The sequence below is a fragment of the Gobio gobio genome, assembly GCF_949357685.1.
Source record: "Gobio gobio genome assembly, chromosome: 16".
NCBI classification, from domain to species: domain Eukaryota; kingdom Metazoa; phylum Chordata; class Actinopteri; order Cypriniformes; family Gobionidae; genus Gobio; species Gobio gobio.
In genome coordinates, this window is record NC_137109.1 from 52,723,389 (window position 1) to 52,743,388 (window position 20,000).

Consider the following 20,000-nt stretch of genomic DNA (forward strand, 5'->3'; position numbering starts at 1 on the left):
GTTTAGTCAATTTAAAGTGTAAAGTTTAGGTCAACTTAAAGTGTGAAGTTTAGTCAACTTAAAGTGTAAAGTTTAGTCAATTTAAAGTGTAACGTTTAGTCAATTTAAAGTGTAAAGTTTAGTCTTAAAGCGAAAATGTAGTCAACTTAAAGTGTAAAGTTTAGTGAACTTTAAGTGTAAAGTTTCGTCAATTTAAAGTGTAAATTTTAGTCAACTTAAAATGTAACGTTTAGTGAACTTTAAGTGTAATGTTTAGTCAACTTAAAGTTTAAAGTTTAGTCAATTTAAAGTGTAAAGTTTAGTCAACTTGAAATGTTAAGTTTAGTCAACTTGAAATGTAAAGTTTAGTCAATTTAAAGTGTGAAGTTTAGTCAATTTAAAGTGTAAATTTTTGTCTTAAAGCAAAAAATGTAGTCAACTTAAAATGTAACGTTTAGTGAACTTAGTGTAAAGTTTAGTCAACTTAAAGTGTAGAATTTAGTCAACTTAAAATGTAACGTTTAGTGAACTTTAAGTGTAATGTTTAATCAACTTAAATGTAACCTTTAGTGAACTTAGTGTAAAGTTTAGTCAACTTGAAATGTAAAGTTTAGTCAGCTTAAAGTGTAAAGTTTAGTAAACTTTAGGTGTAAAGTTTAGTCAGCTTAAAGTGTAAAGTTTAGTCTACTTGAAATGTAAAGTTTAGTCAGCTTAAAGTGTGAAGTTGAGTAAACTTTAGGTGTAAAGTTTAGTCTGCTTAAAGTGTAAAGTTGAGTAAACTTTAGGTGTAAAGTTTAGTCTGCTTAAAGTGTAAAGTTAGTCAATTTAAAGTGTAAACTTTAGTAAACTTTAGGTGTAAAGTTAAGTCAACTTGAAATGTAAAGTTTAGTCAGCTTAAAGTGTAAAGTTTAGTAAACTTTAGGTGTAAAGTTTAGCCAGCTTAAAGTGTAAAGTTTAGTAAACTTTAGGTGTAAAGTTTAGTCGGCTTAAAGTGTAAAGTTTAATCAACTTGAAATGTAAAGTTTAGTCAACTTGACATGTAAAGTTTAGTCAGCTTAAAGTGTAAAGTTTAGTAAACTTAAGGTGTAAAGTTTAGTCCGCTTAAAGTGTAAAGTTAGTCAATTTAAAGTGTGAAGTTTAGTGAACTTAGTGTAAAGTTTAGTGAACTTAGTGTAAACTTTAGTCAACTTTAGGTGTAAAGTTTAGTCAACTTAAAGTGTGAAGTTGCAACTTGGATATTTGAGTTACTCAAATGAAACGAATAATGTTAAATTGTTGCTAATTGCAACAATAATTAATACAAATAAAGTCAAACACTGTGTCTACACTAAAGTAAAGCGAGCTGAACCTGCTGTAATCGATGTTATCTACACCGGACGCGTCACGTAGCACCAGCAGCCGCCATTAAACGCCTCTTCTATTTGTGTACTAAACACATTCTTTTCCAACTTCCTGATTGTTGAGTTCAACAAAGTCATTATTGATTTGATATGGAAATATTTAATGTAGGGGTGCGCGTGGGGTTAGTTGTAACACACATGCTTTAAAAGTTTAAATGTTACAGTGTCCGCACCTATGGGGCATGTTGTCACATTTCACTCTCATTCTTTCATGGTAAATATAGAAAGAAGTATACACTGTATTAATGAAAATCAAATAAATACTCTGAACCCCAAGTGGATTTACACACACTGAGAAAGTCAAAATGTGGTGTAGACAGAATGAGTAATGTATGAAAGTAGATTGATCATAGGCGCATTTATTGCTAAATAAAGCCTGAAGGTGTTGGAGGTGTGATGTGAACAGGTCACATGACACACGTAAAACACACTATAAACAAACTTTTAAACAGAGATCGAATAAACCAATTTCAGTGCCAGTTGATGTAGAAAAAGATTAATTTGAACTTGATTCCACATAATATGAATGAAAACACTGAGATTAGACCGTGATCGCTGTCAGGTTATGATAGTGTGTGTGTGTGTGTGTGTGTGTGTGTGGATCTGACAAACAGGAAGTGGCAGGAAGAGGGGGCAGGAAACCTTAAAAAGCTTCACAGTATAATTAGCTGTGTTCAGCAGAGACACTCAAACATGATGGACATGACACGCCTGAGCTCAGATTGTGAACTAAAGACTCTTGAGTCTCAGATCATAGGAATCATGGCTTGTTCTTTGATCACTTTGGAAAGAAGCATCTAGTCAATATATACACCGATCAGGCACATTATGAGTAACACTGATGATCTCCTGTTAGTGGGTGGGGTATATTAGGCTGCAAGTGAACATTTTGTCCTCAGAGTTGATGTGTTAGAAGCAGGAGAAATGGGCAAGCGTAAGGATTTGAGCGAGTTTGACAAGGGCCAGATTGTGACGGGTCAGAGCATCTCCAAGGAAGGACCAGTGGAGAACCGGCCACAGGGTCATGGAGGACCAGTGGAGAACCGGCCACAGGGTCATGAAGGACCAGTGGAGAACCGGCCACAGGGTCATGGAGGACCAGTGGAGAACCGGCCACAGGGTCATGGAGGACCAGTGGAGAACCGACCACAGGGTCATGGAGGACCAGTGGAGAACCGGCCACAGGGTCATGGAGGACCAGTGGAGAACCGGCCACAGGGTCATGGAGGACCAGTGGAGAACCGACCACAGGGTCATGGAGGACCAGTGGAGAACCGGCCACAGGGTCATGGAGGACCAGTGGAGAACCGGCCACAGGGTCATGGAGGACCAGTGGAGAACCGGCCACAGGGTCATGGAGGACCAGTGGAGAACCGGCCACAGGGTCATGGAGGACCAGTGGAGAACCGGCCACAGGGTCATGAAGGACCAGTGGAGAACCGGCCACAGGGTCATGGAGGACCAGTGGAGAACCGGCCACAGGGTCATGAAGGACCAGTGGAGAACCGGCCACAGGGTCATGGAGGACCAGTGGAGAACCGGCCACAGGGTCATGAAGGACCAGTGGAGAACCGGCCACAGGGTCATGGAGGACCAGTGGAGAACCGGCCACAGGGTCATGAAGGACCAGTGGAGAACCGGCCACAGGGTCATGGAGGACCAGTGGAGAACCGGCCACAGGGTCATGGAGGACCAGTGGAGAACCGGCCACAGGGTCATGGAGGACCAGTGGAGAAGCGGCCACAGGGTCATGAAGGACCAGTGGAGAACCGGCCACAGGGTCATGGAGGACCAGTGGAGAACCGGCCACAGGGTCATGGAGGACCAGTGGAGAACCGGCTACAGGGTCATGAAGGACCAGTGGAGAACCGGCCACAGGGTCATGGAGGACCAGTGGAGAACCGGCCACAGGGTCATGGAGGACCAGTGGAGAACCGGCCACAGGGTCATGAAGGACCAGTGGAGAACCGGCCACAGGGTCATGGAGGACCAGTGGAGAACTGGCCACAGGGTCATGAAGGACCAGTGGGGAACCGGCCACAGGGTCATGGAGGACCAGTGGAGAACCGGCCACAGGGTCATGGAGGACCAGTGGAGAACCGGCCACAGGCACATGGAGGACCAGTGGAGAACCGGCCACAGGGTCATGAAGGACCAGTGGAGAACCGGCCACAGGGTCATGGAGGACCAGTGGAGAACCGGCCACAGGGTCATGAAGGACCAGTGGAGAACCGGCCACAGGGTCATGGAGGACCAGTGGAGAACTGGCCACAGGGTCATGAAGGACCAGTGGGGAACCGGCCACAGGGTCATGGAGGACCAGTGGAGAACCGGCCACAGGGTCATGGAGGACCAGTGGAGAACCGGCCACAGGCACATGGAGGACCAGTGGAGAACCGGCCACAGGGTCATGAAGGACCAGTGGAGAACCGGCCACAGGGTCATGGAGGACCAGTGGAGAACCGGCCACAGGGTCATGAAGGACCAGTGGAGAACCGGCCACAGGGTCATGAAGGACCAGTGGAGAACCGGCCACAGGGTCATGGAGGACCAGTGGAGAACCGGGCACAGGGTCATGGAGGACCAGTGGAGAACCGGCCACAGGGTCATGAAGGACCAGTGGAGAACCGGCCACAGGGTCATGAAGGACCAGTGGAGAACCGGCCACAGGGTCATGAAGGACCAGTGGAGAACCGACCACAGGATCATGAAGGACCAGTGGAGAACCGGCCACAGGGTCATGAAGGACCATTGGAGAACCGGCCACAGGGTCATGAAGGACCAGTGGAGAACCGGCCACAGGGTCATGAAGGACCATTGGAGAACCGGCCACAGGGTCATGAAGGACCATTGGAGAACCGGCCACAGGGTCATGAAGGACCATTGGAGAACCGGCCACAGGGTCATGAAGGACCAGTGGAGAACCGGCCACAGGGTCATGGAGGACCAGTGGAGAACCGGCCACAGGGTCATGGAGGACCAGTGGAGAACCGGCCACAGGGTCATGGAGGACCAGTGGAGAACCGGCCACAGGGTCATGGAGGACCAGTGGAGAACCGGCCACAGGGTCGTGAAGAACCAGTGGAGAACCGGCCACAGGGTCATGAAGGACCAGTGGAGAACCGGCCACAGGGTCATGAAGGACCAGTGGAGAACCGGCCACAGGGTCATGAAGAACCAGTGGAGAACCAGCCACAGGGTCATGGAGGACCAGTGGAGAACCGGCCACAGGGTCATGAAGGACCAGTGGAGAACCGGCCACAGGGTCATGAAGGACCAGTGGAGAACCGGCCACAGGGTCATGGAGGACCAGTGGAGAACCGGCCACAGGGTCATGGAGGACCAGTGGAGAACCGGCCACAGGGTCATGGAGGACCAGTGGAGAACCGGCCACAGGGTCATGAAGGACCATTGGAGAACCGGCCACAGGGTCATGAAGGACCAGTGGAGAACCGGCCACAGGGTCATGGAGGACCAGTGGAGAACCGGCCACAGGGTCATGAAGGACCAGTGGAGAACCGGCCACAGGGTCATATAGGACCAGTGGAGAACCGGCCACAGGGTCATGGAGGACCAGTGGAGAACCGGCCACAGGGTCATGGAGGACCAGTGGAGAACCGGCCACAGGGTCATGGAGGACCAGTGGAGAACCGGCCACAGGGTCATGAAGGACCATTGGAGAACCGGCCACAGGGTCATGAAGGACCAGTGGAGAACCGGCCACAGGGTCATGGAGGACCAGTGGAGAACCGGCCACAGGGTCATGAAGGACCATTGGAGAACCGGCCACAGGGTCATGAAGGACCAGTGGAGAACCGGCCACAGGGTCATGAAGGACCAGTGGAGAACAGGCCACAGGGTCATGGAGGACCAGTGGAGAACCGGCCACAGGGTCATGGAGGACCAGTGGAGAACCGGCCACAGGGTCATGGAGGACCAGTGGAGAACCGGCCACAGGGTCATGAAGGACCAGTGGAGAACCGGCCACAGGGTCATGAAGGACCAGTGGAGAACCGGCCACAGGGTCATGAAGGACCAGTGGAGAACCGGCCACAGGGTCATGAAGGACCAGTGGAGAACCGGCCACAGGGTCATGGAGGACCAGTGGAGAACCGGCCACAGGGTCATGGAGGACCAGTGGAGAACCGGCCACAGGGTCATGAAGGACCAGTGGAGAACCGGCCACAGGGTCATGAAGGACCAGTGGAGAACCGGCCACAGGGTCATGAAGGACCAGTGGAGAACCGACCACAGGATCATGAAGGACCAGTGGAGAACCGGCCACAGGGTCATGAAGGACCATTGGAGAACCGGCCACAGGGTCATGAAGGACCAGTGGAGAACCGGCCACAGGGTCATGAAGGACCATTGGAGAACCGGCCACAGGGTCCTGAAGGACCATTGGAGAACCGGCCACAGGGTCATGAAGGACCAGTGGAGAACCGGCCACAGGGTCATGGAGGACCAGTGGAGAACCGGCCACAGGGTCATGGAGGACCAGTGGAGAACCGGCCACAGGGTCATGGAGGACCAGTGGAGAACCGGCCACAGGGTCATGGAGGACCAGTGGAGAACCGGCCACAGGGTCGTGAAGAACCAGTGGAGAACCGGCCACAGGGTCGTGAAGGACCAGTGGAGAACCGGCCACAGGGTCGTGAAGGACCAGTGGAGAACCGGCCACAGGGTCATGAAGGACCATTGGAGAACCGGCCACAGGGTCATGAAGGACCAGTGGAGAACCGGCCACAGGGTCATGAAGGACCAGTGGAGAACAGGCCACAGGGTCATGGAGGACCAGTGGAGAACCGGCCACAGGGTCATGGAGGACCAGTGGAGAACCGGCCACAGGGTCATGGAGGACCAGTGGAGAACCGGCCACAGGGTCATGAAGGACCAGTGGAGAACCGGCCACAGGGTCATGAAGGACCAGTGGAGAACCGGCCACAGGGTCATGAAGGACCAGTGGAGAACCGGCCACAGGGTCATGAAGGACCAGTGGAGAACCGGCCACAGGGTCATGGAGGACCAGTGGAGAACCGGCCACAGGGTCATGGAGGACCAGTGGAGAACCGGCCACAGGGTCATGGAGGACCAGTGGAGAACCGGCCACAGGGTCATGGAGGACCAGTGGAGAACCGGCCACAGGGTCATGGAGGACCAGTGGAGAACCGGCCACAGGGTCATGGAGGACCAGTGGAGAACCGGCCACAGGGTCATGGAGGACCAGTGGAGAACCGGCCACAGGGTCATGGAGGACCATTGGAGAACCGGCCACAGGGTCATGGAGGACCAGTGGAGAACCGGCCACAGGGTCATGAAGGACCATTGGAGAACCGGCCACAGGGTCATGAAGGACCAGTGGAGAACCGGCCACAGGGTCATGAAGGACCAGTGGAGAACAGGCCACAGGGTCATGGAGGACCAGTGGAGAACCGGCCACAGGGTCATGGAGGACCAGTGGAGAACCGGCCACAGGGTCATGAAGGACCAGTGGAGAACCGGCCACAGGGTCATGAAGGACCAGTGGAGAACCGGCCACAGGGTCATGAAGGACCAGTGGAGAACCGGCCACAGGGTCATGAAGGACCAGTGGAGAACCGGCCACAGGGTCATGAAGGACCAGTGGAGAACCGGCCACAGGGTCATGGAGGACCAGTGGAGAACCGGCCACAGGGTCATGGAGGACCAGTGGAGAACCGGCCACAGGGTCATGAAGGACCAGTGGAGAACCGGCCACAGGGTCATGAAGGACCAGTGGAGAACCGGCCACAGGGTCATGAAGGACCAGTGGAGAACCGACCACAGGATCATGAAGGACCAGTGGAGAACCGGCCACAGGGTCATGAAGGACCATTGGAGAACCGGCCACAGGGTCATGAAGGACCAGTGGAGAACCGGCCACAGGGTCATGAAGGACCATTGGAGAACCGGCCACAGGGTCATGAAGGACCATTGGAGAACCGGCCACAGGGTCATGAAGGACCAGTGGAGAACCGGCCACAGGGTCATGAAGGACCAGTGGAGAACCGGCCACAGGGTCATGAAGGACCAGTGGAGAACCAGCCACAGGGTCATGGAGGACCAGTGGAGAACCGGCCACACAGGGTCATGGAGGACCAGTGGAGAACCGGCCACAGGGTCATGAAGGACCAGTGGAGAACCGGCCACAGGGTCATGGAGGACCAGTGGAGAACCGGCCACAGGGTCATGAAGGACCAGTGGAGAACCGGCCACAGGGTCATGGAGGACCAGTGGAGAACCGGCCACAGGGTCATGAAGGACCAGTGGAGAACCGGCCACAGGGTCATGAAGGACCAGTGGAGAACCGGCCACACAGGGTCATGGAGGACCAGTGGAGAACCGGCCACAGGGTCATGAAGGACCAGTGGAGAACCGGCCACAGGGTCATGGAGGACCAGTGGAGAACCGGCCACAGGGTCATGAAGGACCAGTGGAGAACCGGCCACAGGGTCATGAAGGACCAGTGGAGAACCGGCCACAGGGTCATTGGTGTTAGTTTTCTCTTATTCTCTCATCCTGGTATTCAGTGCCTTTTGACCATCATAAAATAAGGAACATCTAATGTATGTGTAGTCCTGATACGCTGAGGATGATGTTGGTCAAGCTCAGGTTAACACATTTAACCATCAATTACACAAAATCAGTTTTAACCCTTAACTGCCCCCCCATGAATACACATGAAAATGCACTATCCAAACTATAAGGGCTGTAATTCCAGAATACTTTGGAACATAGACCTGAGTTTGGTCTTGTTTTAAAGCAGACACTCTGCAGATTCAGCAATTCAAAATATGAAAGAATGAAAAAGTTATGGAAGTCTAAATTTACAGTAAATAAAAAAATACTGTACTAAATATTTTTATATTATATAAAATATATATTTTACAAACATGTTTTAATCTAAAATTACTATAAAATCAAAGCCATATGTCTAACCAAATTTGAAGTTGATATCACAAAAATTGAAGATTTTGTTGAGGCGCTGAACCAAACACAGCCACCGGCAGTGTGTGTGTGTGTGTGTGTGTGTGTGTGTGTGTGTGTGTGTGTGTGTGTGTGTGTGTGTGTGTGTGTGTGTGTGTGTGTGTGTGTGTGTGTGTGTGTGTGTGTGTGTGTGTGTGTGTGTGTGTGTGTGTGTGTGTGTGTGTGTGTGTGTGTGTGTGTGTGTGTGTGTGTGTGCAGTGGTGCCTGGAGAAGTGAGTTTACTCTTAATTATGCCCCCAATTTCTGTGTTCTAGCAACAGATGAACATCCTGTGTCATAAACAGTGACATGAAAGACTAGTCTTGCGTATTTAGTTCACCCGAAAATGAGTCAGTAGTATTTGCACATTGTCTCTTGACTTTTGCAGCTTGACTTCAGGGAGTAAGGATATGACATTAATATTAGCCACAGATGAGCTGTAGATTTTGCAATCAATACAGACAATAAAGACAACATAACCTATACATTTTGACTATTCCTTATTCCAGGGGTTTTCAAACCTGTCAAACAACTATTCTCTCACCTCTGCCAGTAGTTTATTTTGTGAACTATCTCTTGGAACGGCTCATTTGCAACAGATAGTGAAGGCCTGAGTGTGCAAACATTATACGCAAATATTGCAAATATTACTGGTCCTACACAGGCCTAATGAATGAATATAAGATATATTCAAGATGAGGCAAGCATGGTGTCAGAGATTAGTTTATTTTTTTAAATATCATCATCTTTCAAAGAATTCAACAAAATATTCAAAACAATATGTTAAACTATTATACAGGATTTGACTTCAATTTTTTTGCTCCGCAGTCACTGTGGCTCGTGGTTTTCAAAAGTTACCAGCCACTCATTTTCACTGGCCACAATTTTGCTGTTTGGAAATTACATTTTATTTGATTAAAGTTGACTTTGGCGTGCTTAAATTACAACCCCAAATCAGAAAAAGTTGGGATAGTATGGAAAACGCAAAAAACAAAAGAAGTGATTTCTAAATTTACTTTGACTTGTATTTCATTGCAGACAATATGAACACAAAATATTTCATGTTTTGTCTGGTCAACTTCATGTCATTTGTAAATATGCATCCTTTCCTGTCATTCAGACCTGCAACACATTTCAAAAAGAGTTGGGACAGTAAAGCATTTACCACTTTGTAATGTTGCCATTCCTTTTCACAACACTTAAAAGACGTTTAGGGACTGAAGACACCAAGTGATGAAGTGTTTCAGGTGTAATTTTGTCCCATTCTTCCTGCAAACAAGTCTTAAGGTGGGCAACAGTTCGGGCTCTTCGTTGTCCACATTCTCTATTGGAGACAGGTCAGGACTGAGGCAGGCCAGTCAAGTACCCGAACCCTCTTCCTCCGCAGACAGGACTGCAGAATGTGTGCAGAATGTTCTTTTGCATTGTCTTGTTGAAATATGCATGGACGTCCCTGGAAAAGATGTCTTCTTGAAGGCAGCATATTATTCTCCAAAATCTCTATGTACTTTTCAGCATTAATGGAGCCTTCACAGAAGTGCAAGTTACCTTTGCCAAGGGCACTGACACAAGCCCATACCATGACAGACCCTGGCTTCTGGACTTGTTGCTGGTAACAGTCTGGATGATCCTTTTCTTCTTTGTTCCGGAGCACACGGCGTCCATTCCTCCCAAAAAATACCTGAAATACTGCTTCATCTGAGCACAGTACACGTTTCCACTGTGTGATGGTCCATCCCAGATGCCTCGAGCCCAGAGAAGTCGACGGCGCTTCTGGACACTGTTAACATAGGGCTTCCTTTTGGCACAGTACAGTTTTAACTGGCATTTGTGGATGTAACTACGTATTGTGGTACTTGACAAAGGTTTGCCAAAGTAGTCCTGAGCCCATGTGGTGATATGGCTTCTAGATGATGACGATTCTTGATGCAGTGCCGCCTGAGGGATCGGAGATCACGGTTGTTCAGCTTAGGCTTGCGCCCTTGTCCTTTACGCACTGAAATTCCTCCAGATTCCTTGAATCTTTTAATTATGTTATGCACTGTTGAATGTGAAATATCCAAATCTCTTCCTATCTTTCTTTGAGGAACATTGTTTTTAAACATTTCAATAATTTTCTCACGTGTTTGTTGGCAAACTGGCGATCCTCGGCCCATCTTTGCTCCTAAAGGATTAGACCTTTCTTGGATGCTGCTTTTGTACCAAATCATAATTACAATCACCTGTTGACATCACCTGTTTCAAATCACATCATTATTTAACCATTTTACCTCATTACTAGCAGTGATGGGAATAACGGCGTTACAGATAAACGGCGTTACTAACGGAATTATTTTTTTCAGTAACGAGTAATCAAACGAATTACTGGTTCTCCCGTTACAACGCCGTTAGCGTTACTGAGGGAAAAAAATGCGGCGTTAGTCGCGTTACTATAATTGAGCTCACTGAAGCGCTTTTCATCCGAACAGGCTCTCTGTCAGTCGGACCTGCAATGTGTGTGTGTGTGTGTGTGTGTGTGTGTGTGCATGTGCGCGCGCACCAGCCATGCGTGTTGGGGGTGGGTGCGGTGGTACCATAGACCGTAAAAAAATACACATAACTGATGATGATTGGTGGGTGGGAGACAAGGTTGAAGTTCATAGGTTGAGTTCACACCTATTTTTTCACGGTCTATGGTTCACACACACACACACACACACACACACACACACCTATGACGCACACGCATATGCACATTCAGCGATGGTCCAACGACTTCAAAGGTAGCTTTCGCAAATTGGAAGTATAAGCGCTACTTTTCCCTCATTGAGGTGAAAGGTAAGAATATTTAAGTAACGTGGAACTTATGCCCAGGAAGAAAGAGTCTCTCCACGCCGGTGGCAAGTGATTCTGAAGCGCCTCACATCATCATATGCCACAAAATTAGTGGCTAAAAACCCAGGTGATAACGTGAGCTCCACTACCAAAGGAAAGTATAGTACTGATAATATTTACACAATATTTACACTATTGTAGGCCTACTGATAATATTTACAATAATGCATTGAATTTGATAGGTGTCTCTCACATTGTCCCACAGCAACATTACAATAGTGCACATTAATGTACAATGTTTTATAATAATAATTTATTCTATTTAGTTTCCAATTCATTCATTTAACATATCTAATACTGGGGGCATCCAAGTTATTTGACATATTTGAACATTTGGAAAAAAAAACAGTAACGCAGTAATTACTTTCCCTGGTAATTAGTTACTTTTATAATGATGTAACTCAGTTACTAACTCAGTTACTATTTGTAAGAAGTAACTAGTAACTATAACTAATTACTTTTTTAAAGTAACGTGCCCAACACTGATTACTAGCCCTAAATTGCTCCTGTCCCAACTTTTTTTGAAATGTGTTGCAGGTCTGAATGACAGGAAAGGATGCATATTTACAAATGACATGAAGTTGACCAGACAAAACATGAAATATTTTGTGTTCATATTGTCTGCAATGAAATACAAGTCAAAGTAAATTTAGAAATCACTTCTTTTTTTTTTTATTTGCGTTTTCCATACTATCCCAACTTTTTCTGATTTGGGGTTGTACTTGATTTTGAGTCATTTTACTTGATTTAGAATATTTTTCAAACTTTCAAATGCAGAGTGACCACCCAAATCAAGACTACATTGCATCTCAGCTGGAAATGTAATATGACACGAGTTATTTTTTAGGCTATATAAAAGAACAAAGAAGCAAATAAGCAAATTACAAAAACAATAGTAGCCTAAATTAAAAAAAAAAAAAATCAGATACAGTAGGTTCATTTAATATGTTTATTTAACACCTGTAGTTGTTTGATTAACATTAATGACAGACAGGTATTTCATTGGGCTGCTGAATAAATCAACGTAATATTCTGACGCATATCCAGTTATTACCCACCTGTTTACGTACACTTAAGCCATAACCGACTGTGTTCTTGTGAGATACTCCACACGATGGATATTTTGACATATCATTTTGACATTTGAATATTCAGGAGTAAGAAGTGGGTATACGCCGTATAGCCTGCACTACACCAGTGGCCACCGGGTGTCATTCGAATTCCATTGATTGTTTTTTTTATGCATTTTCCTGTCAATTTCTGTCCATATGTCACTTCCATAACAAAACAGTCCCCAAATATGGACCCTTGAGACTCAGACCTTTCCGACGATATGTGTCAAGATTAGAAAAGATTTTGATTATAAAGTCGTTAAAATAAATGTTGTGATATGAAACATGACTCCGCCCACTAGGGGGAGGAGCTCGCTAGACGAATTTAAAGTACCTTTCCATGGTAACGCAACGTCCAATTTCAAAACGGTTTCCACAGGATGACTTTATGAGTTCGTAAGCTTTCCTAATTTATGATGATTACTAAAATATATGATACGAAAAAAAGGCTGTAATATGAAACATGACTCCGCCCACTAGGGGGAGGAGCCCGCTAGAAGCTTTGGCATGGTAACGCTTTTTTTAACCACACAATAAAGCTAAATTCAAAGGCCAATTAAAAAAACAGGTACAATAAAAAGTGCACAAATCTGTATTTTGTTAGGGCCGTATTTGTGGCAGTCGAGAAATGTGTAAAAAAAAAGTGTAGCTAATATTGCTCCGTGTATTATAGAGGCAAGATATAGGCTAACCACAATCACTTTAGCATTTCATGATAGGCTATCATTATATTTAGACTCTTCTTCTCTTACTTGCACCTCCAGAAGGTGTGTGTTTTTGCGCTAATGCATTGTTAAAGGATCGGTGTGTAATTGTCCTATATAAACCTTCAACGGCCTATTTAAAAATAGTATTATAAAATAACAGGGCGTTATTTAAAGGGGAAGCTCAAGCGTGGATGAGAAACAAAAACCGCACTGGGTCAATATTTATTCTTGTTACTTTCCTGTGACTGGAACAGCTTTTATACGTAGTTTCCTAATTGTATTTTTATATATTTGTTAATAAGGATTACAGTTCCAAAATGGTATGTGTGTATGTATTTGTTAATAAGGACTCTAATTAATACCAGTAATACTATGTTGCTTTTTAAGATTTGCCAATAAGGATTTCGCCTTCAATTTTTCAACTAAATACCCAAATAAATCTAATTATTAAACTAAATGAACCATATAAACTAAATTACTGATCTAAAGCCCACACTGTCACTGTATGATAATTGAAATGAACTGATGACATCAGCGTTTTCTGAATAAAATTGTTGCATTATTTTCCTGTTTAACACTAAAGCTGCTCTGAATAAAAGCGCTTTATAAATAAAGCTGACTTGACTTGACTTGATTAGGAAGGTGGTCATAATGTTATGCCTGATCGGTGTATATAAGGCTTAACATCTTCAGTTCTTTTGCTAAATGAATGTTGAGAGATGTGTGTGTAGAAACACTGATGAAGGGTGTGTGTGTGTGTGTGTGTGTGTGTGTGTGTGTGTGTGTGTGTGTGTGTGTGTGTGTGTGTGTGTGTGTGTGTGTGTGTGTGTGTGTGTGTGTGTGTGTGTGTGTTTTGCAGTGATGTGTGTGTGTTGGAGCTTGTGTTCGTGATGATGAGTCTCCACTGATGATGGTGAGTCTCAGCTTCAGTCGTTTACAGTAGTGTGTGTGTGTGTGTGTGTGTGTGTGTGTGTGTGTGTGTGTCTGTGTGTGTGTGTGTGTGTGTGAGAGAGAGTGTGAGTGTGTGTCTGTGGGTGTGAGAGAGAGTGCGAGTGTGTGTGTGTGTGTGTGTGTGTGTGTGTGTGTGTGTGTGTGTGTGTGTGTGTGTGTGTGTGTGTGTGTGTGTCGTTGATCAGATGTCTTTGATTCCTCAGGATGACATGAACAGAAGAGAGCGGATCATCAGACACACACACCTGGATGAAGGTACAGTGTGTGAGCCGGCCAATCACACGCCAGAGTCAGCGTTTAATGTGTGTGAGAGACAAGCCAATCATTTTAATGAACAATAACAAGCGCTAGATAAACACGAGAGATATGCAGACCATAATCACAGACAGAAGGGATGATTAACGTCTCCATCTAGTGGAGCTGATCAGCCACTGCAGCTCAAACACAGCCGGACTCAAACATAGACTAACCTCAGATCCAGATGAGCAACAGATACAGTCGTGTTAAAAGCAGTTTGAGGGACCCTGAGTGTGTGTGTGTGTGTGTGTGTGTGTGTGTGTGAGTGTGTGTGTGTGATGGGTAGGTTTAGGGGCAGTGTGTGTGTGTGTGTGTGTGTGTGTGTGTGAGTGTGTGTGATGGGTAGGTTTAGGGACAGTGTGTGTGTGTGTGTGTGTGTGTGTGTGTGTGTGTGTGTGTGTGTGTGATGGGTAGGTTTAGGGGCAGTGTGTGTGTGTGTGTGTGTGTGATGGGTAGGTTTAGGGGCAGTGTGTGTGTGTGTGTGTGTGTGTGTGTGTGTGTGTGTGTGTGTGTGTGTGTGTGTGTGTGTGTGTGTGTGTGTGTGTGTGTGTGTGTGTGTGTGTGTGTGTGTGTGTGTGAGTGATGGGTAGGTTTAGGGGCAGTGTGTGTGTGTGTGTGTGTGTGTGTGTGTGTGTGTGTGTGTGAGTGTGTGTGATGGGTAGGTTTAGGGACAGTGTGTGTGTGTGTGTGTGTGTGTGTGTGTGTGTGTGTGATGGGTAGGTTTAGGGGCAGTGTGTGTGTGTGTGTGTGTGTGTGTGTGTGTGTGTGTGTGTGTGTGTGTGTGTGTGTGTGTGTGATGGGTAGGTTTAGGGGCAGTGTGTGTGTGTGTGTGTGTGTGTGTGTGTGTGTGTGTGTGTGTGTGTGTGTGTGTGTGTGTGTGTGTGTGTGTGTGTGTGTGTGTGTGTGTGTGTGATGGGTAGGTTTAGGGGCAGTGTGTGTGTGTGTGTGTGTGTGTGTGTGTGTGTGTGTGTGTGTGTGTGTGTGTGTGTGTGTGTGTGTGTGTGTGTGTGTGTGTGTGTGTGTGTGTGTGTGTGTGTGTGTGTGTGTGTGTGTGATGGGTAGGTTTAGGGGCAGTGTAGGGGGACAGTATGTCTGGTATAAAAACCATTACGCCTATGGAAAATCCCCACAAAGATAGTGAACCAGACGTGTGTGTGTGTGTGTGTGTGTGTGTGTGTGTGTGTGTGTGTGTGTGTGTGTGTGTGTTACAGACAGCTGTCCTGCTGAACGAGCCACTAAAGGTCGCATCAGCACCTCAGTAAGTGTGTTTGGGGTCTGGGATTGTGTTTGGTGTTGTTTGGGCTGAATTGTGTACAGATGTGTTTGTGTCTGCAGGATGTTGTGCACGCGCCTCCTCGACCCCTGCGTGTACAGCCAGGTGAGCGACAACACAACACAACACAACACAACACACAACACAACACAACACACAACACAACAACACACAACAACACAACACACACCAACACACAACAACACACAACAACACAACACAACACAACACAACACACAACACACAACAACACAACACACAACACACACCAACACACAACAAATACTTACAAAGGGAAAATGACAACTATACACTGCAGCAACTATAGTTACCGGTGGGCTTAAATCAACGATCTAAATGAAATCACAATTCATCTTAAGATCAGCTGATAAACTCTAAACGAAACACACTTTATGGAGTCACATAAAACTGGAGTCAGATCAAATGATTCACGGAGTCAGATTTGAAATGAGATATCAATAAATGAAGAGTAACTTCACCGAAATGCTGGAAAGGCTTACAGGCAGAATTCCTGATGTTAGAGTCCGTTCTTTGGGCTAACGGATGGACACCTACACCAACACACAACGCACAATAACACAACACACAACACACACTAACATACTACATTTTTCACAATTTTGAAAAGCGACTCGTCTGTTTGTGCCCATCCCTCTTGCTGTTGTCATGGCAACTGTCTGCTTGACTTTCTCACAGGATGTAAAGGACCAGCCATCAACAGAGCCATCAAACCCGGGAGACTGCCGAAGAGTGCATCAGGTACAGCTGTCTGTCTGTCTGTCTGTCTGACTGTGTGTCTGACTGTCTGTCTGTGTGTCTGTCTGTCTGACTGACTGTCTGTGTGTCTGTCTGACTGACTGTCTGTGTGTCCGTGTGTCTGTCTGTCTGAGTGTCTGTCTGTCATTCTGTCTGTCTGTCGTTCTGTCTGTCTGTCTGTCTGTCTGTCTGTCATTCTGTCTGTCTGTCTGTCTGTCTGTCGTTCTGTCTGTTGTTCTGTCTGTCTGTCTGTTGTTCTGTGTGTCATTCTGTGTGTCATTCTGTCTGTTGTTCTGTGTGTCATTCTGTGTGTCATTCTGTCTGTCGGTCTGTCGTTCTGTCTGTCTGTCTGTCTGTCTGTCGTTCTGTCTGTCTGTCATTCTGTCTGTTTGTTTGTCGTTCTGTCTGTCTGTCTGTTTGTCTGTCATTCTGTCTGTCTGTCAGTCTGTCTGTCGTTCTGTTGTTTTGTCTGTCTGTCGTTCTGTCTGTCTGTCTGTCGTTCTGTCTGTCTGTCTGTCGTTTTGTCTGTCTGTCGTTCTGTCTGTCGTTCTGTCTGTTGTTCTGTCTGTCTGTCTGTCTGTCTGTCTTTCTTTATGTCGTTCTGTCTGTCATTGTGTCTGTCTGTCTGACTGTCTGGTCTGTCTGTCTTTCTGTCTGTCTGTCTGTCTCTCTGTTGTTCTGTCTGTCTGTCTGTTTGTCTGTCATTCTGTCTGTCTGTCAGTCTGTCTGTCGTTCTGTTGTTTTGTCTGTCTGTCGTTCTGTCTGTCTGTCTGTCTGTCGTTCTGTCTGTCTGTCTGTTGTTCTGTCTGTCTGTCTGTCGTTTTGTCTGTCTGTCGTTCTGTCTGTCGTTCTGTCTGTTGTTCTGTCTGTCTGTCTGTCTGTCTTTCTGTAAGTCGTTCTGTCTGTCATTGTGTCTGTCTGTCTGGTCTGTCTGTCTTTCTGTCTGTCTGTCTGTCTCTCTGTTGTTCTGTCTGTCTGTCTGTTTGTCTGTCATTCTGTCTGTCTGTCTGTCGTTCTGTCTGTCTGTCATTCTGTCTGTTTGTCTGTCGTTCTGTCTGTCTGTCTGTTTGTCTGTCATTCTGTCTGTCTGTCAGTCTGTCTGTCGTTCTGTTGTTTTGTCTGTCTGTCGTTCTGTCTGTCTGTCTGTCTGTCGTTCTGTCTGTCTGTCTGTCGTTCTGTCTGTCTGTCGTTCTGTCTGTCGTTCTGTCTGTTGTTCTGTCTGTCGTTTTGTCTGTCTGTCGTTCTGTCTGTCGTTCTGTCTGTTGTTCTGTCTGTCTGTCTGTCTGTCTGTCTTTCTGTAAGTCGTTCTGTCTGTCATTGTGTCTGTCTGTCTGTCTGACTGTCTGGTCTGTCTGTCTTTCTGTCTGTCTCTCTGTCTCTCTGTTGTTCTGTCTGTCTGTCTGTCGTTCTGTCTGTCTGTCTGTCGTTCTGTCTGTCTGTCTGTCTGTCTGTCTGACTGTCTGTCTGTCTGTCTGTTGTTCTGTCTGTCTGTGTGTCGTTCTGTCTGACTGTCTGTCTGTCTGTCTGTCTGTCATTCTGTCTATCGTTCTGTCTGTCGTTCTGTCTGTCTGTCTTTCTGTCTGTTGTTCTGTCTGTCTGTTGTTCTGTCTGTCTGTCTGTCTTTCTGTCTGTCTGTCGTTCTGTCGTTCTGTCTGTCTGTCGTTCTGTCTGTCTGTCTGTCGTTCTATCTGTCTGTCTGTTGGTCGTTCTGTCTGTCTGTCTCTCTGTCGTTCTGTCTGTCGTTCTGTCTGTCTGTCGTTCTGTCTGTCTGTCTGTCTGTCTGTCTGTCATTCTGTCTGTCTGTCTGTTGGTCATTCTGTCTGTCTGTCTGTCTGTCGTTCTGTCTGTCTGTCGTTCTGTCTGTCTGTCTGTCTGTCTGTCGTTCTGTCTGTCTGTCAGTCTGTCTGTCGTTCTGTCTGTCTGTCTGTCATTCTGTCTGTCTGTCTGTCTGTCATTCTGTCTGTCGTTCTGTCTGTCTGTCTGCCGTTCTGTCTGTCGTTCTGTCTGTCTGTCTGTCTGTCTGACTGTCTGTCGTTCTGTCTGTCTGTCTGTCGTTCTGTCTGTCTGTCTGTTGTTCTCTCTGTCTGACCGACTGATAATATAATGCAGTATTTTGTAAAAGGCAATAAGACACTTGAGCTTGTGTGTGTGTGTGTGTGTGTGTGTGTGTGCAGCAGGACGACTGGAGTCCATGGGATCTGCTGAGAGGGTAAAGTAAAAAATCATCAATGTTTGTTGAGCATTAAATCCTCATATGATGATATCCACATGCGTGTGCTGATGATGATGCGTGTGCGGATGATGATGTGTGTGCTGATGATGATGCGTGTGCTGATGATGCGTGTGCTGATGATGATGCGTGTGCGGATGATGATGCGTGTGCTGATGATGTGTGTGCTGATGATGTGTGTGCTGATGATGCGTGTGCTGATGATGATGCGTGTGCTGATGATGATGCATGTGCTGATGATGATGCGTGTGCTGATGATGCGTGTGCGGATTATGATGCGTGTGCGGATGATGATGCGTGTGCTGATGATGATGCGTGTGCTGATGATGATGCGTGTGCTGATGATGATGAATGTGCTGATGATGATGCGTGTGCTGATGATGATGCGTGTGCTGATGATGATGACGCGTGTGCTCTGAATGATGCGTGTGCTGATGATGATGCGTGTGCTGATGATGATGCGTGTGCTGATGAGTGTGCTGATGATGATGCGTGTGCTGATGATGATGCGTGTGCTGATGATGGTGCGTGTGCTGATGATGATGCGTGTGCTGATGATGGTGCGTGTGCTGATGATGATGCGTGTGTTCTGAATGATGCGTGTGCGGATGATGATGCGTGTGCTGATGATGATGCGTGTGCTCTGAATGATGCATGTGCTGATGATGATGCGTGTGCTCTGAATGATGCGTGTGCTGATGGCGTGTGCTAATGATGATGCGTGTGCTGATGATGATGCGTGTGCTGATGATGATGCGTGTGCTGATGATGATGCGTGTGCGTATGATGATGCGTGTGCGGATGATGATGAATGTGCTGATGATGATGCGTGTGCTGATGATGATGCGTGTGCTCTGAATGATGCGTGTGCTCTGAATGATGCGTGTGCTGATGATGATGCTTGTGCGGATGATGATGCGTGTGCGGATGATGATGCGTGTGCTGATGATGATGCGTGTGCTGATGATGATGCGTGTGCTGATGAGTGTGCTGATGATGATGCGTGTGCTGATGATGGTGCGTGTGCTGATGATGATGCGTGTGCTGATGATGATGCGTGTGCTGATGATGCGTGTGCGTATGATGATGCGTGTGCGGATGATGATGAGTGTGCGGTTGATGATGCATGTGCTGATGATGATGCGTGTGCTGATGATAATGCACACGCTCTGAATGATGCGTGTGCTGATGATGATGCGTGTGCTGATGATGATGCGTGTGCTCTGAATGATGCGTGTGCTGATGATGATGCGTGTGCGGATGATGATGCGTGTGCTGATGATGATGCGTGTGCGGATGATGATGCGTGTGCGGATGATGATGCGTGTGCGGATGATGATGTGTGTGCTGATGATGCGTGTGCTGATGATGATGCGTGTGCGGATTGTGTTGCTTGTGCTGATGATGATGCGTGTG

The 20,000-nt window shown here is 46.8% G+C and overlaps 1 protein-coding gene across 2 annotated transcripts in view; it reads left to right on the forward strand.

Moving 5' to 3' along the window:
• The window catches only part of clnk (cytokine dependent hematopoietic cell linker), a 53,496-nt gene that overhangs the window by 1,388 nt on the left and 32,108 nt on the right, over positions 1 to 20,000 (forward strand). For both annotated transcript variants that reach the window (XM_079839871.1, XM_079839870.1), the window contains 6 exons: positions 13,916 to 13,969; positions 14,211 to 14,262; positions 15,516 to 15,562; positions 15,640 to 15,682; positions 16,295 to 16,357; positions 18,529 to 18,563. In XM_079839871.1, the coding sequence (XP_079695997.1) occupies positions 13,964 to 13,969; positions 14,211 to 14,262; positions 15,516 to 15,562; positions 15,640 to 15,682; positions 16,295 to 16,357; positions 18,529 to 18,563 (246 nt within the window). In that variant the 5' untranslated portion in view covers positions 13,916 to 13,963. The remainder of the gene's footprint in view (positions 1 to 13,915; positions 13,970 to 14,210; positions 14,263 to 15,515; positions 15,563 to 15,639; positions 15,683 to 16,294; positions 16,358 to 18,528; positions 18,564 to 20,000) is intronic.